The sequence below is a fragment of the Equus quagga genome, chromosome 2, assembly GCF_021613505.1.
Source record: "Equus quagga isolate Etosha38 chromosome 2, UCLA_HA_Equagga_1.0, whole genome shotgun sequence".
In the NCBI taxonomy this organism is placed as follows: Eukaryota; Metazoa; Chordata; class Mammalia; order Perissodactyla; family Equidae; genus Equus; species Equus quagga.
In genome coordinates, this window is record NC_060268.1 from 183388548 (window position 1) to 183411389 (window position 22842).

General features: G+C 56.0%; 1 protein-coding gene across 1 annotated transcript in view; it reads right to left on the bottom strand.

The window, feature by feature from the left end:
• STK32C (serine/threonine kinase 32C) overlaps positions 1–21560 on the bottom strand; it is a 102022-nt gene extending 80462 nt beyond the window's left edge. Inside the window, exon 1 of the mRNA XM_046655158.1 lies at positions 20466–21560. Within this exon, the coding sequence (XP_046511114.1) occupies positions 20466–20727 (262 nt within the window). The 5' untranslated portion in view covers positions 20728–21560. The remainder of the gene's footprint in view (positions 1–20465) is intronic.
• Positions 21561–22842: the final 1282 nt, after the last annotated feature.

Genomic DNA, 22842 nt, shown 5'->3' on the forward strand with positions numbered 1-22842 from the left:
ACCCTAGATCTAAACTTGAGTTTACAGTAGACAAAGATTTCCAAGGCAAGACGCAGAAATTGCTAATCAAAGCAGGACTGCCCATCAAGAGAGCACTGAGAGAATGAACGGGGCCAGCCCCGTGGCCTAGTGGTTCAGTTTGGCACACTTCACTCTGGCAGCCTGGGTTCCACTCCTGGGTGCTGACCTACACCACTTGTTGATGGCCATGCTGTGGTGGCAACCCACATACAAAATAGAGGAAGATTGTCACAGATGTAAGCTCAGGACGAATCTTCCTCAGCTGAAAAAACAAAAAGAGAGAGCACTGAGAGAATGAATGGGTGAGCCATCTTCTGGGAGAAAATATTCACAGCTCATACATCCATCAAAGGACTTAAATCCAGCATGTTTAAAGAACTCCTACAATGCAGTATTAATCACACACACACAAAATACAAAGTGGGCAAAAGACTTGAACAGACCCTTCACCCAGGAAGCTGCACAAATGGCCAATCAGCAAATGAAAAAGTCATGAACATCGTTTGCCATCAGGGAAATGCAAACACCCCAATGCCAAAACTTGTTCCTCACTTCGGGATGCCCATCATCTGCCAGCAAAAGAAGCATCATTTTCTTCCTAACCGTGGAGTCCTCCACAGTGATCTGATGTGGCCACGCCTGCTGGAGAGATCCCGCAGAGCCTCCAGAAGACCAGCAGCCACCCGGGGGGCCAGCAGACGCCTTCCCCCCAATCCCACAAGCACCCCCAGGACCCAACCAGAACGGAGAGCAGAGCTGGGCCTCGTCTGCTCCCTGCACACTCCAGAACATTCTCTAGAGGAGACCTGGCCTGTGCGACACCCGTCTGTCACAGAAGCCCCCGCTGGGGCTGGTGTGAGCTCTTTCACATTCACTCGTCCGTTTTCCTTTTCTACTCAGTTTAGTTAAGCTCAACAAGCATTTATTGAGTGCTGACTATATACAAGACCCTGTGGAGTCCAGAGTGAGCATAACATGGCCCTGCCCTCGTGGCTTTCCCAACACTGGAGAGAGATGCACATTCCTGCACAGGAGACTCCTAGAGAAGGTGTCTGTGCCCTGGCCTGGGTCCCACACCCAGGGCCCCCACACCAGGACCACCCACCCTAGGGCCCCCACACCCAGGGCCCCCGCACCAGGACCACTCACACCAGGGCCCCCGCATCAGGGCTCCCACCCCACCCCGGGGACCCCACACCCAAGGCCCCCGCATCAGGGCCCTCACACCCAGGGCCCCCACACCAGGGCCTCCATGCCAGGGCCACCACACCCAGGGCCCCCACACCAGGATCACCCACCCCAGGGCCCCCACACCCAGGGCCCCTGCACCAGGGCCACCCACACCAGGGCCCCTATGTCAGGGCCCTCAGACCCAAGGCCCCCACCCCAGGAGGCCCAGTGGCACAACCTGTCCCAGAACTGCTCTCACCTCCCCACTTTCACTTCTTGCCTCCATTCTAAGTAGGATCCTATTTGCCATGGGAGCTCCTTGTTTTACACTGAGAAGACGAAACCAAGAGAGTGACTGCTGTGGAAGAGAAGCAGCTGCCAGACAGTAAGTGTAATTAACGGAAACTTCCGAACCTTTCAATTAATGCAAGCTCACACGAGTGAAGTGGAGCTCTCTGGAGCATACATTGTTTTTTAATTAAAAGGAATCAGAGTTCATTTCATAAAGGTTTCTTGAGATACCACTGGACAAACCCAGGTGGGTCCAAAGCCAGGATAGCCCTGCCTGGCCCCAGGTAACCACTGTCCCTCCGCTTTCAACGGTCTCACTCCAAGACGGCACACATGGGGCCTGAGGATGTGTGTCACTCCAGTGGGAGCGGGGCTCAGCTTTCTGAGAAGAGGAACCCTCCAGACAGGACACATCCCTGTCCTGGGAAATGAGGAGCCCATAGTTAAGCAGCACTGAACATGCCTCACCTCCCGGCCCCGGGGCCCAGTCCTGCAACCTGCTCCACCCATGACTCTGACCCTACCTGCCCACGGCCCTGGGGGCTCTCGGCCTGCAGAGACGGATGCAGCCCACAGGGGCTCCACCTCCATCTGTGAGGACAAGACGGTCATTCCCAATCTCCCACCCCAGCGAGGCACACGCTGGCAGTGGGAGGCGGCTGTCATCCCAACAGAGAAGGGGGCAGGAAGCAGAGCCCACATATGGGGTCATTTGCCACCTTGCCTCCCCCGCAAACACTGGGCCGCTCTCAAAATCCAAGGCTTCCCTAGGGGGACATGGGGTCCTACAGATGAAACGCCTCCCAGAGCCTCCACAACTCCAGCTACTTCTTCAAGACTGGAGGAGAGAGAACATCAGAGACAGCATCCTGCGAAGGCTGCCCTGGGAGTCCAGGCCACCATGCACCACGCACCTGCATGGCTGGCGAGAAGGCATCCGGGAAGAATACACGGCTGTGGCTGCACACCCCAGGACACCCGCATGCCAAACAGGGGCCCCTCACAGTACCCATGCACACACTCACACAATTTCCTCATACACTCACTCACACGTTCACATATACACATAAATACATACATGTACAATCTCAGTTCACATATACACACATAAATACATACATGTACAATCTCACACTGGCACATAAACATACTCATTCACACCCACACGTTCACACATACACTTGTGGTCACATGTACACGCAGGCTAACCCACAGATCCCCAGGGAAAGCCCGGGTGCCCTTAAAGGTGGTCAACCCCAGAGTTGGCAAAACAGCCAAGCGAGGACAGGCTGTGCCGGTGCAGGGCCCCAGCCTTCGACGCACTGGGAGAGCTGGCTCCTGGGCCTGGCTCTGAGGCCCACGTGAGGCCAGTGCCTCTCTGAGCCTCTCCAGTCTCATCTGAAGCTGAGGCATGCTGACTGGACCATCTGTCTCTAGGACGCTTCTAGCCCCAGGAGGCCGTGAAGCCCAGGAGCCCTGGCCAGGGGCACGGACTCCTGCAGACGCTCCAGGATCAATAGAATCTCCCCAGACTCTCAGCCACGGCCCCACTGCACTTCCCAGCCGGCGACCACAGACAATGAGGCTCGGTGTCCTCACCAGTTACCTCCTTCTCTGTTGGGATGACAGTAGTTCCCAGCTGGGGGCAATGTCACTCCTGGGGACACACGGCGACATGTGTTTGCATGACTGACTGTCACAAACACGGAGGAGGGATGCTCCTGGCATCAGTGGGCAGCGGCCAGGGATGCTGCTAACATCTGCAGTGCACAGGACGGTCCCACACATGCAGTGATCTGGACCCAGATGTCAATGGTGCCGAGCCAGCCTGGGTTAGAGGCAGCCCAGCCTGTGGAAGTCCTGGGGTCCTGCGGTCACAGCCACACCCAGCTGAGGTCCCCGAGCCACCCTGTGCAGCAGTGACTGCCCCAGGAGGCCCCAGGACCCTCTGTGGAGGGAGGCCACCCCGGCCCTGGACGCGGGGCACCCCCTGCTCCTCAGCCAGATTCACAGCTCCTGTCAGATGCGCGTTTCATAACCAGCCCCCCTACGAGAGTTCCCACCTAATTCAGGGAAGGACTTTCGGGAGGGTCGCCCCTGCAGCTGCTGAAATCCATGCACCATATGCGGCCGGAAGGAAGATGCGGCCAGTCTCTCCGTCTCCCTCCCTTCGCACAGCCCAGGCAGCCACCCCTGGCTTCCCTGACTTCTCCTAAAACCAAGCTTTCCAGGTGAGTCTCTGAGTGAGGAGGCGGCTGACCTGACTGCTCTGACAGCCCGGAACAGAGAGCACGCCCATCCGAGAAGACGGAGCGGGCCTTCACAACGTCGGGGGAGTGAGGGCCCTGGCAGGGCTGGCTCTGAGGTCTGGCGACTGCTGTCCCTGAAGCGGTCCCTTGCTGGGAGAAGTGGGAGGAGGGACCTAAGCGCCCATTTCCACGCGGCCCCCTCATCCCATGTTCACTGGGCGCCAGGCCCCAAGTGCTGTCGAGTCACTTGAGACACAAGAGGGAACCGAGGAGACGAAACTCTGCCTGGGGGATGTTCCTTCTTGGGGCAAGGGGGTGAGGCTGAAAGAACAGCAGTATCAGGAGGGGACGAAGCACACAGCACTCTAGGGCTCAGCACCGGAGAAGCAGAGTGGGCCAGGGGCCGGGGCAGGAGCCAGGGGCTGGGCCGGGGCCAGGGCACAACACAAAGTGGCTCCTGGAGGAGGACATGTGCACAGGCCTGCAGGAGACGTGGTGGTCTGGCACCGCCCGCTGCCCATGTGTTTGCAGGCTGCCCCTTCTGGCTTCTGGGACGGAGCGGCCATGGGCTGCTCTGCCAACAGCTGCGGGCAGAGGCCCCTGGGCCCCTCCCGGGCCAGGGCAGCGCTTCCCCGCGGGAGGTCTTCCAGGGCACTCTCTGCCACGCTCTGCCCTGGGCCACGCCTTGGTGTGGGCAAGGAGGCAGACAAGCCCAGCCCTGCTGCCCAGTCGCCACGGAGCCACATGGAGCCAGAGGCAGACAAGGGCTTTGCTCTCTGAGCCCTCGAGACCAGGGTGCCTGCTGCTGTGAGCAAGGCCACAGGCCAGGCGGACAGACGGCCGAGGCATCAGGCTGGCCACAGCACGTGAGGTGGGGGAGCAAAGCAGCGAGGCCGGAGGAGGGTAGAGATGGCATGCCACCCAGGCGGCCAGCTCGGAACTGACGTGGACAGTGCATTGGGGTGCTGCACAGGTTGGAGGAGTGGCCGGGTCTTGGGGAGAAAGCGTGGCTCTGGCCGCCGCACTGAGAACACGAGGAGCCCAGTGAGGACGCTCGGCTGGGGCCGGAGAGGAGCTGGGTGGAGACCACGGTGCTCGGTGCTCAGGGAGGTGGAGGCAGCAGCGGGCCCTGGCTCTTCCAGGGAAGCCCCGAGGACACCCTGAAGGTCAAGGTGCAGCACGAGTGAGAGAGGGGCCCCAGCAGGGTTCAAACCTTGGGTCTGAACACCTAGAAGGATGGAGGAAAGCGAGGCGGAGACTTCGAGGGGTGCAGGCGGCGGGGGGAGATGGGAATTTAATCTTGAACATGCTGGATTTGACACGTCTGTGAGACACGCGGGTGGCGGTGTCAAGTCAGAGGCTGGATGGAGAAGTCTGGAATGTGGGAGGCGTCGGCATATGGATGACATTTGAAGCCGTGAGTGTAGCGAGAAGAGGGAAGGAGCCCGGGGTGGTCCAGCGTCACAGGGTCGGGGAGAGGAGGAGGCTCAGCCAGGGCTGTGGGCGTCCTGGAAGCCATGTGAAGAGAGGGGTTGAGGCGGTGTCCAGAGCATCAGGCTCTGCCACGGGTCAAGGATGAGGAGGGCTGAGGACTGGGCATGAGGCTTAGCCATGGGGAGGGGACCTTCTCGAGAGCTCTGGGGTGGTGGACAAGTCCCGCCTCCAGTAGGTTGAGGAGAGAACTGGAGGGGAGGACGGCAGGCAGCAAGGACAAACTGCTCTTGAGGAGTTTTGCTGGAAGTGAGGAGTGAGGAAAAGGGAGAAGGCACCAAGCAAAGATTTCTCAACATGGGAAATAACGCTGCTAATTCACCCCACAGCCACACATCGAATGTACCTGAGTGCTCAGCATGCTCCATCGGGAACACAAAAACGCCCAGATCACTCTCATCCACCCGGGGAGCATGACAAGCCCACAGAGATGAAATGTGAACTTGGCACAATACAGCTCAGCTCAGCCCTGGAGTCCCAGGAAGCTGCATCTGCCATCCTCTGGCTCAGAGCCGGCACCAGGACAGCTCTTCCTGCAGCCCGAGACACTGTGCCTGCCTCCCACCATGCCCTACGGACAGGCGGAGGTGTCCTGGGCCTGGGGCGGCTTCCTGGAGGTCAGGATTCTGGGCCTGAGGCTGAGAGGTGTGTGAGGACATGTAGGGGATGCACCTGGGGGGTCAGGCCATACGGGCAGAGGTCACATGGGCTCAAGAAAGGAACAAAGGCACGCAGTGAACAGCGTCCAAAAGAAATAACAGACCCAAAATGGAGTCACTTGTGCTAAGCCCTACCAAGACTCAGACTTCAACCAACCGCAGTGTCAGCCTCTCCCAGGAGGGGATTTTAAACCAGTCTGTCTAGAATTCCCTGGTAACAGTAGTGAGGTGATCCAGCAGACAGACCCCTGCCCTCCCTAACAGAAGGCGACTTTGCCTGAAATAACCCACTCTTTGAACTTCTTCACCCCACCCTCTTTCTGCCTACAGAAACCTTCCATTCATACAACTCCTCGGAGCTCCCTTTTATCTGCTAGATGGGATGCTGCCCGACTCACGAATCGCTGAGAAAGGCCAATTCCGTCTTTACATTTACTATGCTGAATTTTTGTTCTTTAACAGGAGTTACGAACAATCCAGGGTCACTGGAGAAAAGTCTGCAGCCTGGGGACCCCAGGTTCCCAGAACCGGGTCTGCACCACGCTCGCCTCCAGAGCACGGGCCCTGTGCCTCTGCCCCGCGGTCGAAGCAGAATTCCCGGGTCGGGGGCTGGGCATTGGTGTTTAATATTCTTGTAAACTCTTGATTAAAATAAACCTTTCAAAAAAGTGCACATATGACAAGTGTTCAGTTCAAACAATTTACAAAGAGAACACACCTAGGTTCTCAGCAACCAGGTCAGGAAACATAACATTCCCAACACCCTGGAAGCCCCCTTGTGCCCCCTCCTAGCCAGGGTGCCATGGACTTGCCATCTAAAGTCACATCTTGACAGCTTAAGATCAGAATCTCCGCTTCTGCACTTGTCACACACAGGGAACCAGCAGCACGAGCGCGCGCACACTCAGCGGTGGTTACAGGATTCAGCTCAGCTGGCGCGGCCCTGAGACGTTCATTCTCATTGTAGAGAGGACTGCACTGTGCAAATAAACAGGAATTTATGTGTACGTGTAACGTCGGCGGATACTTGGTCTGGTTCCAGCTTCTGGCTGTTACACACAGTGTCGTGTGGACATCGGTGTGCACACCTTTCAGTCCACAGATGTACACATTTTGCTGGGTCTATACCTAGGAATACAATCCTGGGTTGTAGGTGGCAATGCACCCACCCACCCCCCAGCCAGAGACTGAAATAGCCTAAGGCTGAACACACTGGGTTTACTGCTCCTTGTGATGAGGGAGAACACACCCCGTGGGGAATAGGGGCGACTCGGGAACAGGGTGTATGAAAGGATGGACAACACGGTTTGGGCTCATGGCAGGGACCTTCACAAAGGCTCAAGCAGTAGGGCCTCGATGCTGTAGGAACAGGGGCAATTCTATGGCTGGGCATCTTAATAATTCCTCCATAGAAGGTGGAAGGAGTGAAGCAAGTCCAGAGCTGTGATTAGCAAAGCAGCAGCCACCACTTATATCAGCCGGGACAGGGGAGTCTGGTCACTGGGGCTTGGGCAATGTCCCCGTTTTTGTCTGTGTTCAGATGGGATTATGGGGGGGGGGGGTCTTTTGTCTTGACCCATCACAGTCACATGGTGGTCCTGCCTGATGTGGGTGTTCTGTGAAATGGTTTATGTCTGACAGGAGAATGCCAAGGCCCAGCAGTGAGCGCCAAGGCCAACTCCTGGACGTGAGAGGCTGCACTCTCCCCCACAGGGTGTGCGTGTGTGGTTTTAGCAGGTTCTGCCAAGTAGGTTCCAAAGTGGTTGTATCAGTTCATACCCCCTCCGCCAGCAGTGTACAGAGCAGGTGCACAGTAAATGGCATTCAGCTAAATGAATGAAGCAATGGGAAAACATTAGACCCTTAAGCCAGCAAATGATGTGGTCAGCTCTGTGCTCAAGCACAGAGAGGATCATCCTCTCCCAGTAACAGTGAGCACACCCAGGATCCAGATCTTGGTTTCTAACACCACTCCCAACAAAAGGGCCAGGGCTCCTTGGAGAACCGGTTGATTCCAGGACTGGGTCAAAATGAGCCTTAAGTGCCAGAAAGCACGGAAGTGCTCAAAAAGGAGCGACAGCAAAAACAATGATGCAGTGTGCCAAAGGAACAGGGAGCCAACTGAAGAGCTCCCAATGACCAAGGCGAGAACAACGTGAGAACAAATAAATAAAGTAGGATTGGATTATAGCCCAAAGTACAAAACAAATACCCATGAGTCCACTGACATAAATGAGCCACTGAACAACAGAATACATGGGAGGGGTAGACAAACCTTCTGTGCAGAAGAATTCCAAATAATTTTATGTAGATACCACCTCAAGGAGGGGGGCCATAACCCCCCATCCTTAAGTGTGGGCTATGCATAGTGACTTCCTTCCAAAGAGGACAGTATGAGAAGGGGGGAAAGGAGTAACTTTTCAGTGGAGAGACCTGACAAACGTGACCTCAGCCAGAAGCTCAAGGTCAACACCCACGGTGCTGAACTACGCTGATGGTGTGCCCCCTTGACACGGTGTGAGAGAGGACACTTTTCTCTGGGGTCTTCCTCCCAAAGATCCATAACCCCAGTCTGATCATGAGAAGAACTAATCACGAAAATCCCCATAGAGGGACATTCTACAAAACACCTGACAGCTATCTTCAAGACTGTAAGGTCATCAAAAGCGAGAAAAGTCTGAGAACGGTCACAGCCCACAGCAGCCGAAAGAGAAACAACTGAAAGCAATGTGGGGTCCTGGATGGGCTCCTAGAACAGAAAAAGGATATTAAGGTTAAAAACACAGGAAATCTGAATACACCACGGACTTCAGTTACTGAGAATGGTGCTGGCTAACTTAATGTGTCAACCTGACTGGCCATGGGGCCGGATATTTGGTTAAACGTTAATCTGGACATGTCTGTGGGGGAGTTTCTGGCTGAGATTAACACTTGAATCTGTGGACTCGGTAAAGTGCATTGTCCTCCCCACCGTGGGCGGGCCTCGTCCAATCCACTGAAGGTCCTGAGAAGAAGAAAAGGTGAGGAAGGAGGAATCCACCTTTTTTCCTGCCTCGACGCTTCAGCTGGGACATCTCATCCCATCTTCTCCAGCCCTCAGATGTCGGCTGCCCGGCTCTCAGGCCTTCAGACTCAGACTGAGTTACACCCGTGGATGTCCTGGGGCTCCAGCTTGCAGACGGCAGATCCTGGGACTCTCACCTCCATAATCACGTGAGTCAATCCTCTTAATAAATTTCCTTTTTTACATATATTTGTTCCATTGGTCTGTTTCTCAGGAGAAGCCTGACCAATACAGTAACGTATCCATATCGGTTCCCTCGTTATGACAAATGCACCAGACTATCGTAAGATGTCACCCTCGGGAGAAATAGGTGTGGATACACGAGAACTCTCTGTAATACCTCACAACATCTTTGTAAATCTAAAACACTCTAAATAAGTTTATCAGGAAAAAGTTTTTCAAAGGTAAATACATGTTGTATGTATTCAGGTATGGATTGGAAGGTGATGCGAGAAACTGCAAACAGTTGTTAGATTGGTGCTGGGATTACATAAAACATTGGAATTTCTTAATACTTTTTCTTGTCACTTTTTGTTATATAATACAAAGCTAAAAGGAAAAAGCCAGATCATTCTGGCAACGGTGTCTGGTGGCTAGATGGGCAGCCATACAATCTATCATCCAAACCAGGACACGTCTAAGAGAGAAAGGGGACGCTATTAATAATCATGCCCAGGCAACAGGCGTGATCGGGATGTCGGGCAACCGGGGATGTGCGGTCACCGTAGCGATGACGGAACTGCAGGCTTGTGCTCTCTCTGATGACCCTAGAAAGGGACTCCAGGGCCAGTGGGGAGGCTAAGGGGAGGAGATGGGGGCCAGGGGCAGCCTGGGCCAGGAGGTGCCGGCACTGCCTTGCGGGGGGGCAAAGGTCCAGGAATGGTGTCCATCCAGAATTTTCTCTCCTCTACCACCTAATTCCTCTTAAATGTTTCAAGTTTCCCAGGTGCCTGCATTGTTGGTACCATGCCCAGCTTTGGGGACTCGGGGGCTCATCATCAAGTGAGCCCCTTATTTTCTGCACGTTCTGACTGCTGTGGGCTCCGGGGAAGGGCATCAGGATCCTATGACTGAGGATTCTGCCGCCTGAGTCTGAGCTTCACACAGCACCCTCTGCAAGAGCCACGAGGGAGAAAAGCGCCTTGGGGTCTCCCTTCCAGCCATGGCCCCCATATGCCTGGACAGCCCGCCACACCCACTCCTCTGTCTCGGCTCCCGCTGCCTGCAGTGCCCCACAGATCTGATGGACGCGCCCCCCCCCCCCCCCCCCCCCCCCCCCCCCCCCCCCCCCCCCCGCCCCCCCCCCCCCCCCCCCCCCCCCCCCCCCCCCGCCCAGTCAAGGTCTTCCAACTGCCAGATGCAGTTGACCTGCCCAGCTGTGGAGCCTGGCCAGCCCGGCCAGCCCGGCACGAGCAGACTACACACGGGGTACAGGGCCCAGCACGAGCAGGTCACGCACTGCAGACGGGGTCCAACAGGAGCAGGTCACACCCCAGGGATGGGTCCAGCTGTTTCTGCAGTACGTGGTTTCCTACCTCCCACTTGTCTTTGCATCTTCCTTCCTCTCTCTTTTTCTTTCTCATTTTGCCCCCTCTCTGAGTCATGTACTACCTTTACAAATGATCCATTCTACATGGGCAGCTAAAATATGATTTCAGAAACACAAGATGACCTTGATATTGAGGAAAACATTGGGGGCGACACCAACAAACAAGACCTGGGACAGCCACAGGGGGGTCCCACAGCAGCAGCACAGGAAACCGAAACCAGGATCTCTGGGACTCCCCAGCAAGGTCTGAAGAATCGGGGGGACATGATGAGAGTGCCGGAGCCGGCTGACAGCCAGCGGCAGGTGCACAGCCTCCTGGCTTCTCAGACTTTCCCCTTCACACTTGGGAAGGTGCTGACTTCCGCTCAGACTTCAGGTTTGTTTCACATTACAAGCAGCACTTCCCTCCAGGATCCTCAAGTTTCAATGCACAGAAGATGCTTTGTGTCTCCCCATGTTCTGGGGGCTCTGAAATAGCAACCTCGGTGTGCTGGTTGGTGCTGGGTCTGCTTGGCTAAACTGACATCCTGCATGGCCCCCAAGAAAGAATTTGTGCAACACCGGGAAGGTGGGCACGAGGCACGGAACCGTTCTCTGAAGTCACTGCGGTCAGACAGGCTGAGAAACAGGCCAAGATGCGAGTGGCTTCCAGCTCGTCCCTCTCCTCCCTGCCCCACGTCCAGCTCTTCCTGACAGCTAGCCCTGCCGGCCGATAGCGGCCCCAAGAGCCCCAAGATGCAGACGTCACCATGAGCACTTCGTCCTCTTGAACCCAACTGGACCTGCAATTGCTCCACCAGTGGAATGCGGCACAGGTGACACTGTACCAGCCTGGGCTCGAGCCTCGAGAAGGCCTGGTGTCGTCTGCTCTTGCACCCTGGGGAGCCCTGCGTACCTTCAGGAAGCTCTGTTCTCCTGCTGCAGAGAGCACGGAGCGGGAGAAGCCCCGAGACTTCAGAGGACCACTGTGCTCTCTAAATACACCCACAGGCTCTCTGACGCTCCCTTCCAAGGGCAAACCTAACTCCCCAACTCGAGGGTGGGCTGGACACACTGACTTCCTTCTAGTGAACAGAATACAGTGGAAGTGACAGAGTGTGACTTCAGAGGCTGGGTCCTTAAACTCACTATGGCTTCCTCCGCCCTCTTGGCTCAGGGGCGCCAGCCGCCATGCTGTGAGATCACTCAAGAGCCTGATGGAGAGGCTCAAGTGTGAGGAACCTAGGCCTCCAGCCAAGAGCCGTGCGGGGGAGACAGCCTGGGAGCAGACCTTCCCGCCCCAGTCCAGCCTTCACACGATGCAGCCCCAATGACATCCACCCTGCAGCCTCCTGAGGGACCCTGAGGCAGAACCCCCCCAGATGAGCCACTACTGAATTGCCAACTCCCAGAAACTATGAGGTGACGTTTATTGTTTTAAGCCACTAAGTGTTAAGGTAATTTGTGAAGTAATAATAGACAACTAACACATCAGACAACAGTGGGCATGGAGACCCCCAGGGACACAACTCATGGAAAATCTTCCACCAGCCTCCAACACTATGAGCCATTTTGGCTGAGAATGAGGCACCACGTACATGAGCGAGAAAGCCACTGTGGACGTTCTGGCTCCACAGACGTCACATGGAGCAGAAAGACCCGTCCCCACTGGGCCCTGTCCAAATTCCCAGCCCACAGAATCATGAAAAATAATAAAAATTCTTATTAAGTCACTAAGTTTTGGGGCAGTTTATTACCAGCAATAACTAACAGTGGGCCTCACGGGCATGAACAGTGCCCAGTGTGACAGACACGGTGCCAAGACCCCGTTCCCTACTCCCAGGGCCCAAGTGCTGCGGGAATGGTGGCTCTGAGTCAGAAGTGGGACGCTGACAGGGAGGACGCAGAGCAGCATGACACAGGGAGGGCCGAGGGCCTGGAGAAGGAGGCATCGAACACCACGGCAGACCCTCCTCACCCGCACGGTGCCACGGGCACGCTCGACAAGGCCGACACGGGGCCGTGACCAATAAACCCACAGAGAAGCCACAGACACAAAGTCATCCACTTCTCGCTGTTGTGACAAGTTCCACTTTGTGCTTGTGAAGCAGGAAGAGTCATGATGTGAATTCCGAAAGCAAAGAGGCCTTCCTGAAGTCGACTCTTAGAGAAATCGATGTGCTCAGCTCCTATTTTTAATAAATTGGGGGCGACACTGACTCCCACCCACACCATCTCCTTGGCTTCAGAACTTAAATAACATCGAGCAGGGTTTTCTCACGATCGACACAGGCCTGTGTCTGGGCTGGCAGCACGTCAGAGACCATCTGTGGGCCCGTGTCACATTTGCAGAGACAGAGGATGGGGGGCAGTGACCCGTCTCACAGCTGGATGGAGCCAGGCCAGGGCCAGCCCCCAGGTCCGCCCTCCACTCTCAGCCACACCGATCTCACTCAGCTGCCTTGGTTTTTAAATCATAGATTTCAAGCCAATGAAAAAAACATTTTTTGATGAAGCGGGCATCCCAGTTTTTTTAAATAACAATTTCATTAATTATTCTCCCAAATTATCTCAAATTTTGGTCGTTAAAATCATTCAGCCCGTTGGACCTGGCTGGTGTTTGGGGAGGAGAGAGGAGCCCAGTATGTCCTCCAGGGCGCCAGCACCAGTGTGTGCCCACACCCGGGCGGGAAGGATGCATGCCGAGAGAAGCTCTGGGCACAAGATGCCAACACAGGGACAACACGTTGACCCCACCTAATGGATAGTGAGCAGGGCTGGAGAAGGCCCGTGTACCAGGCCCACGAGAAATGGCTGGGGAGCAAACTCTAGCTGTTTGTTGGAATATTAGCCAGTAGACAGAGTGGTTACCAAAGCTTTATTTTTATCTATAGCTTTACATAGATAGTGGAGCAAGGCAGGTAGGAAGAAACACATAGTTCAACTTTTTTTTTGGTGAGGAAGATTGGCCCTGAGCTAACATCTGTGCCAGTCTTCCTCTACTTTGTATATGGGACACTGCCAGAGCATGGCTTGATGAGTGGTGTAGGTCCACGCCCAGGATCCGAACCCACAAACCCTGGGCCACCAAAGGAGAGCACGTGAACTTAACCACTACGCCACCGGGCCAGCCCCCCAATATATTTTTTGAGTGAGGAGGAGGAATCTGAATGGGAAGGAAAAATGACACCAGGTAGAAGGCCAGGTCCCTAACTAAGGTGAATGCCCAATTCGGCTCTGAGCTTCCTACTAACAACAAAACCAGGACCAGGGCCACAGGGCACCGGCTGTTAACATAAGAACCAATGGGCTCAAGAGAGGCCGGAAGGGCTGGCCTGGGGCCTCCCAAGAGGGTTCCACCTGGCATGGCAGAGAGCCCCATGAGCACTCCACAGTGAGTCCCATGGTGTGAGGGCTGGACCTGCGACACTCCCGGTGCAGGCCGGTGGGAAGGCGCACATCCTGCTGCCTGCTCTGGGACAAAAGGATCCCAACACCAGAAGGGGGAGCGTCTACGCACCCCTCAGCATCCAGCCACGGTGGGAATGAGGGGAAAGATGCCAGGTCCCAGCTTTCAATAAAGGAAGGGGTTCAGGCTGTAGCGCTGGCTGAAAACACAGGATACAAAATGCTAGTTACGTTTTGGTTACATATGCAAAGGGCTATGCCGGGGAAAAGACTGTGAGGAACAATAGAGAAACAAAAGCAAGACTAACGGAGATACACTACCCCACTGCAGCGCTGGCGCCGCTCTAATAACTGGCAACTGTGTAACAGGAGCCAGCACGTCTCCAAAGGATGGAAGAACTCTCCCATGCAGCGCCCACTGTCCCAGGAGCGTCAGGGTGGCCAGCACCGTCGCTGCTCTTCCCACCTCAGGGACTGGTGCCAAGTGACCCAGCCCCATGGGTCTCTGCCTTCACCACTCCACCTCTGTATACGCCCAAGCCCTCCCTACTCAAAGTGTGTCTGCGGACCAGCAGGGTTGGCAGCACCTGGGAGCCAGTTGGAAATGCAGACACCCTCAGGCCCCACCCCAGATCTGCTGAATCAGAATCTGCATTTTCACAAGGTCCCCAAGGGACTGGGAGCCCATGACAGTGGAGAACCTGCTCCAGGCTGTCCTGACCCTGTCCCGAATAGGTGCTTTCCCATGGCTTTGCCTCCCTCAGACCATCTCAGAGCCTCCACAGGCTGCATCCTCAGAGAGAAGCCCTGAACCAAAATTACCTCCACTGCATTCTTGCTTTACTTCTCAACTGGAAAGCCGGGTGGTTAAATTTTTAAAAGAAAATCGGCTTATTTTTAGCATTTTAAAACGCACAACCAGATGGATAGACACGCAGAGCTGACATTTGTTACATAAAGAAGTATGACAGTAGGTCCCAAGTCCATGCTAGACCAGCCTTGCCAGCCATAGGGAGACAAACGCATCAAGCTCCTGGCTGCCCGATGGTTCCACTGGGACACCAGCACTGCGCCCAGGAACGCGGAACCCAGGAGAGAACATGCAGGGTGGGCTGGGACGACACACCCTCCTCCCCAGCTTGAACCCAACCCCCACACCCATACCAGGTGCCTCTGCCCCATTTCTACCAGCTGGTAAAGGACCCCACGGTCTGTAGCCACCAGGCTTTTGGCCGCCAAGGCCCCTTATGGTGGGGAAGGGTGTGTGAGTTGCCATCAGCCCAAGTCTGGGTCACACAGAGAGCCACTGCCCCACCCCCGCCACTCCCTTTTCCCAGGGTCAGAGGGAAGGAAAAAGGCACCTATTAAAACTCAAGTCCCTGGCTCGCTGGAGAAAGGCTCTCAGTAAACAGGGATGGACTGACACCCGGAACCACGGCCCCATCAGCCTGACGGGCACCACGCACGTGCACCACCGCCCTGCTCTGCCCTGCCAGCTCTGGGTAACACAGTGATGAAAATGTGGAGCATGAGCACAGTAAAGGAACCAACAAGGCATCCTTTGCAGGTGACATGACTGAGCCCCCAGAAAGCCCAAGGAAAGCAACTCGAAAACTATGAGAACCAAGAGGCGTCTCAGCAGAGCGGCCATCTCCAGGATGAATATTATAAAAAGGAAAGTTTTCCTTCGCACCAGCACTAACCAGTGTGAAACACGATGGGTACAAAGATCCTATTCCCAGTTCAACAAAACAGGCAATCAATACACAAGAAAGAACACAGCTTAAATGCACTCAATTAAGCAAGCCAGGACTTGCAGGAGGAAAACCTTCTCATTCCATGTCAAATGTTATTCCAAATGGATCCGAATTTTCAATATAAAAAGTGAAACCACAGAAGTACTAGAAGAAAGTGCAGATGCAGGATTAGAAACTAAATTGTTAACGGTGCCTGGAAAAGGACTTTCGTAACATGACATCAAGGCTGATATCGATGAATGTGAAATGATATCGATGAATCTGACTGCAGAAAAATTAAACACACCTGTACGAAAAAAAATCTAGCAACATTACAAGATAGATGGCAAACGCAAGTGGGGGAGTGTTCAACAGCAAGCCTCTACATACACGGAACGGCGGAAAGAGAAGGACTGCAAACATCCCAACAGGAAGTGCAGGTTGGGGGTAGGCGCCAGCGGTCCACAAAAAGGAGAATACACACGCCCCAAACGTGAAAAGTGGAAAGACTGCCAATCTCAGTGGTAACCAAAGAAACTCAGAGCGTTGACACGTCTTTTTATCTTTTAGCTTGTCAAAAAATAAAAATATCACGAACACCCAGAGTTGGTGAGAGTTCAGGGAAAGGACTTCCGTGCCTCCTCGAGCAAGGCAACAGTGGCCCTCCCTCCCTGGCCCGCTCCGCTGAGGGCAGGTCTCCCCTGCTGCCTCTCCTCCAGCCACTCCTGTCCTTCAGTTTACTTACTCATGTTTCCTTGTCAACTGTCGTCTCCCTGCTTTGCCCTCTGTCAGTTACCCCACACTTGCAGCAGCCACATCTACTGGTCACCACCATATAATAAGCACCCAGGACAGCAGCTGGCTCATGGAGAGACCACTCCTGTCTAGAGAGCTGGCCAGATGTATCAAGCTACTTTACACGGGCACTCCTTCAACTGGGAAATGTCATTCCTAGGAATTTATCCTAAGGAAATAATGCCAAGTGCACAAAGACGAATATACAAAGATGTTCATTGCTAAACTGTTTACCAGCTGGTGTCTGAGCCCCACTCCCCCACACTGACCCTATCCCAACAAATTCAACCCAAATTTCTGGGGGCGGGGCCCAGGCATTCGTCGTGTACAAGAGCACCCACTGAGTCTAGTTCACAGCCAGGGTTGAGAAGTGCTCTTGCAAATTTAGCCAACAAATGATGCTGTAGGTTTATGAGGCGTTTGCGACACACTGCTAAGTGAAAAAGCAGGTTAGGACAAAATCATATATAGAGTATGATCCCATTTCTGTATCAAAGAAAAAAGTGTGTTTCTATATGGCTGTAGGTGTGAGCACATTCCTAGAAAAAGGCTGGGGAAGATGCACACAGGAGCATTCACTGCAGAGATCTCTTGGTGCTAAAGTTACAGATGTCTTGGTTTTCCCACTTAGGACAATTTTAGGAAAGTATAAAATTTTTACAAATTTATACATTTTAATGGTTCTATAATTAGGAAAAAACAAACTTTTTTTTACTTTAAAAAAGATGACTTAGGACCTGGCAGCCTGCTGTCTCACCTTTGTACCCACCACCCAAGAGCACATGGCCAGGCATTCTACAGGGCCTCCCCGAGCTCCAGGTTTCTCTGGGCAAGGCAAAGCTCCTCAGTGGTTAGCCACTCCCTACAAGTAAGCTAATGCCACATTAGGTTTGAACAAGCCATGATTGACTGAGATGGGCGGGTGCCCCGCCAGGTTACCAAGCTGCTCAGCAGGAAGGTGCTGGAACCCCCTCTCAGTACCACCCAGCCTCCTGATTTCACAGGGCGCGGCGTGCCAAGACAGAGAAATGAAGGGCTTGCCCAACACTCTGCAGCTCTGGGGCAGAGCAGCAGAAGAAATGAAGGTTCCCTAGCAAGTTCAATCCCTGAAATCAACCACTCTGGAAAGTCAGAAAGGGGCTAGAACGAGAGGATGTGTGGGGTCAAGGGAAGAGGAGAAGCTGCCCCTTGGTTCTATGTGAGGAAGAGACACAGAGAATTCTGGACACGCACCCAGCACCTGCCAAAGGAGGACAGTGGCTCCAGATTCCAGAGGACCAATAGGGACAGAGGATGTTTAAGATCTTCCATGTCACAACTGTGCTGTTTAGTTGAAATTTACCTGGCACTGTTAAATTTCCCTCTTATTTTCTTTTTTCTTTTTCTCTGCCTACCAAATTTGATACACTAATTGGGTATTTTAATCTAAAAAATTCATCAGAAGGTCTCACATTGCCATAGCAACCGTGAAGCCCCAGTCAATGCAAGTCACCAGCACTGCAGCGTTGCCTCTTTCAGCCCGCTCTGCAGCGTGCCCAGACAGGGATGGGACCCCTGTCTGGAAGGTGGCAGGGATGACCGCACCCCCTAGCCTGGAAAGAGGTGGGGTTGGGGCCATGGCCCCCCTCTGGAGACACTCTCCTTCCTCCTTTCCAAACCCCATTCCTTCCGTCTAAATGAACCCCGTGGCCTTCACACCAGAGCTGCGCAGTGTTCTCTCTGCAAACATGTGCTGTGACTCTCCAGCCATGTGTGCCCTGACCATGCATGACACGCAAACGCGGAATCAAAGCAGAGCCAAGTGGCCGCCCACCCACATAAGGTCCTCAGTCATCAGGCCCAGGGCCAGGCTTGGCCTCCTGATCTCACCAGGTGAAGCCCGGGTAAGTCACGGTCACATGTTCAGTTTGGGGATGCGGCCACCATGTCCAGTCACGAGCAAGTGACACACACCCTAAAGAGCACGTGTAGCCAAAGTCAGTTACCCATCCCCCACAAGCCCAAGTGGTTAAGACTCAGCACTCCCACCACCATGGCCTCAGTCTCTGTCCGCCTCAGGGAACCACACCACCCATCTGTCAGTTGTCATACTGTGGTGGCTGCACATGGCTGTGATGCTGAAAGCTGTGTCACCAGTATTTCAAATACCAGCAGGGAGTCCCATGGTGGACAGGTTTCAGCAGAGCTTCCAGACTAAGAAAGACTAGGAAGAAGGACCTGGCCACCCACTTCCAAAAGAATCAGCTGTGAAAAGCCTGTGAAGAGCAGCAGCGCGTTGTCTGATAGAGCACCAGAAAGTGAGAAGATGGCGCAAAAAGACCAGGTAGGGTTCCGCTCTGCCGTCCACAGGGGCACTAGGAGTCGGAATCCACTCCAGGGCACTAACAACAAGAAGCCCAGAACAGCTGGTACCTCTGCCAACCTACTATACAGGCAAATGAGGGGGCGGGGGGACGAGCAAAATGACTCAAATCAGATTGCAAACATCATAAACAGACCCTGTGTTCTTTTTGTCTTTTTAATGACAGTTGAATTCTGAGACATACACTAAGAATAAGTAGAAAACCTCTACCTTAAAAAGCTGAAGGCAGCCTCTGTGCACCAATTCCCCTATCACTGCAGGCGCTGCCTTGGAGAGCACAACGCTAAGACACTCAAGAGCGGCCAGCCCTGGGCTGACACCAGCAAGTGCTGAAACCAGATGTATTTCTCATCGTGCAGCCAGAAGCTAGATGCAAATCTGCCTCCTGATCAGTTCCCAATTCACTCTGGGCTTTCCTTACTTTGAATATTTATGTTAAAAACAAAACATGTGACGAATGAAACACTCCCAGCAGTGAGTTCTGCTGTCTCAAAGTTCAGAACAAAATGACCGGCAGGCCCAGAACACACCGTGTGGGTGTGGCTGGCCCTGAATACCCCTCCCCTGCTGAGGTGACCAGGCTCAGCCGAGTCCAGCAGCCCCGGGCAGCGCATGGGCAGGCTCCCCATCACTCTCTCTGACAACTGCCGGCACATGGCCTGCATGTTCACAACACTGGCCTGAGGTTGTATTATTGTAATTTCCTATAATGCTTAAATTATTTATCAGGGAGAAATAGCTTGGGCTCTTGAGCTGAGCTGTGCTCTAAAATTATCAAAGATCCACCATACCTCTGCAGGCTGCCTACAAACGAAAAATGCATATTTCAACTATTTTAAGAAAATGTCAAAAAGCATCAATGTGTCATCACTGTACCATTTAAATGATCTGCGTGACATCTGTAGAAAAGAGCTGCATGTTTCATGTGAATGTATCACAGTGCCCCAGGGGTGGACACTGCACAGCCACGTTCCCTGTGGGTGCTAAGTCAATGGTCCTGGGGCCCACCAGGGCCCCAGGAGGTGTGCCTGCAGGGCCTGCTGCCTGTCACCTGCTTTCCACCGAGCCGACCTCTGCGTGGCCACCCAAGGGACACCTGTGCTCCAGGTGGGCAGCTTTTCTTGCAGGGGGACCTAAGATCAAACTTGTTCCCTAAAGAGCAGATCTTTGCACACAGGCAAGGCCATCTCTGCGCACATCTGAGTGTAAAGGTCGGGCTTGGCGCCACGCGACACCATCACTTGGGAGCCAGAGAGCCCGGAGGGCAGGGCCCCGGGCGCCACCTGTGGGGCAGGCATCTCGCTTCGCAAACTCGGCACACCACACGTGTAGAGTGACAACTGAGCCCGCACACCGCCCCTAAAAGGAAAATAAAAACCCACAACCTTCACCGCAGCAGGCGCCGTGGCGCTAAGCCCCGAGCTACCCGGGCGACAGACACGCCGCCGGGGGACACGGAGGACCCAGGCGGGAGCCCCGGACGCGCGTGGGCACCGCAGCCACGGTTCGCGAGTTTCCTCGGAAACCGAAACGCCCCGGGACGCCTTCCCACCCAGGCGACCACGGTGTCCGGACGCGAGGAAATCCTACCGCCGCAGCCGCCCTGCGAGAGGGCGTGGGGTCCCCCGGTCGCGCGTGTGCACGCTGTCCCCGGGAGCGGCCCGGAGTCCCCGCCGTGCGGCCGCACTCACCGTCCTCCTTGTCGTCAAACACCGGCCTCCGCGCCGTGGCCGCCGACATGGACGAGCCCATCCTCTTCTTCCACTTGCTCCACGCAAACAGGGGGCGCGGCGGCGCGCGGGCATCGCCCGAGTCCCGGGCCCGGGGCTGGCCGCTGGGGGGCGCGGGCGGGGTGGGGGTCGCGTCGGGGCCGGTGGGGCGCGCGCGGCCGGGGGGCGGCGAGCCGGGGGGCGCCGCGGCGCTGCTGCCCCTGCGCTCGGCGCCGCTCCTCATCGCCGGGCCTGGGTGCGCGCCGCAGCTGGAGCCGGGTGCATGGCCCGCTCGCCGGGCCGGGAGCCGGAGCGGGAGCGGCTGGCAGCGCCCGCCGTGCGCCCCAGCCTTGGCGCTCGCGGGTCCTGATGTCGGGCGGGCTCCCGGGACTGCGAGCGCGCGGAGGCGGGGCCTGGGCGGGGCCGGCGGGAAGGAGGCGGGGCGGAGCAGGCGCCGGGGGCGGGGCCGGGGCGGCTGGCTGCAGTGCCGGGTACCCACCGCCCACCTCCGGAGGGGCGGGGTCCGCGCGGACACTGGGGCCGCGACACCGACTGGGCAGCAAGGAAGAGAACGAAGGAGGGGCTCCCAGGGACGGGGACAGCTCCGCCCGGCACGTCGGCGGGGACTCGGGGGTCCCCTTGGGCCTCCCCGCCCTCGCTGACTTCGTGAAATAGCCTGCGGATCGCCGCTGCCGGACCTAGGGAGCCTCAAACTTCATCCTGCGGCTCTGCGCTTCGCGAGGCCGCGCGGGGCCTGGGATGGGGCGGCGGGAGGCGGCTGCCCTGGGCCCGAGGCCCGGTCGGGGTCAGGACGCGCAACCTCACGGTCCCGGCCCCGGTTCCGATCCCGCCCTCAGGCTGCAGGCGGCGCGCGAGGCTGCGCCTGGGGAAGAGGGTGGGAGGGGGCGGGGGAGGAGGGGGCGGGGCCTGGTGCGAGCCCCTCCCAACGCGGCAGCCCAGAGCCCGGTGGCGAGCGCACGCGCACACGCCCAGGGGCGCGCCCGGGGTCGCCAAGGCCCTGAGCGCGCGATCCCGCGCCCTCGGGGTGGCCTTAGCTCGGTCCCAGGTTCCCCTCCCAGCTCAGCCGCCCGGGCCCTGGTCCAGCAGCCCCTGGAGCAGGTCCGATCCCTTCCGAGGACCGTGTGCCCGACTCGCCCTGGGTTCCCTGGCCTTGCCTAGATCCGACAGAGGCCTTGCCTCTGACCGCTGGGCTCTCCACCGTCTTCGCGGAGTATTCGGGGGCGTCAGGCGCGTCTTGACCTCGGTGCGCCTCCACCCCAGCTCTCACGGCCAGGGGAGACCACGCGCGTCAAGCGCTGAGCTCAGCTAACGCCCCAGGAGAGGCTCTTTCAATATCACCTAGCTCTCTGCGCCTGACACTTGTCACTGAAGAATCATTTTACTTTGGCTTTTGGCAGCCTGTCTCCTTAGGTTCTGCCCTCTAGCCAGGCCACACACCCGGCCATTCCTTCCTCCTGCATCAAGTCTTGGAAGGGTTTTCTGCTGCCCCACGAAGAGAGCCGACGCCCCCCTGACTGGCGGGCTATGCACGGTCCCCAGGCCCTGCGGGTGTCTGCCGCCGCCGCCGCCCCTCCCTCCGCGCACATCCTTCAGCCGCGCTGGCTCTGCCCTGCCCTCGAAGCCCCTCATCTGGCTCGCCCCCACCCGCACCCGCGTTGTGGTACTTAGTCTTGGCAGTTCCACTTCCTGTCTCCTTCGGCCATGGTAGGGCTACACTCGTCCCCCACCCAGCTTTTGAAATTCAATATGGCCCCTTGGACCTGCTTGACCAATGAAATGTTAGCAGAGGTGACCTGTGTCATTTATGGGCCACTCTAGGGACCAGTGTCCGACTGGCCAGACATACCCCCTTGGCTAAGAGGAAGCCGCCATCACTTGGGGACCATCTGCCTACTAGCCGTGGACATGTAGAGCAAGGGAGAAACAGCCACTGCGGTAAGCCATTGAGATTTGGGGCTATTTTTCCCGCAGCATAACCTAGGTTAGCCCCACTGACGTCTACCGCAGATCTCCCTGCCTGGGTGACGCGCGCATCCGGTCTCCAGTTAAACTTCGCGGAAGTTCCCCGTCCCCAGGCGCCGAGACTGCGCTCGACCTCCCTCCACTGAGCTCCCAGCTCTCCATACTTGGCTCCCTCTTGCAATTTGCTCTGCCGGTGGGACGTCGAAGGTTCCTAGCAGCGCGCCTGCACAGAGGAGGTACTCCGGAGGAACTCATCAGGTGCAGGAGTGAATGAACGCAGGAACGCTGTTGAAAGAAGGCGCAGAGGCAAGGTGTGAGCCAGGGCAGGCTGAAGTGAGGGGAGCACAGTGTGCGCAGGAGACAGAGAAAAGGCAGG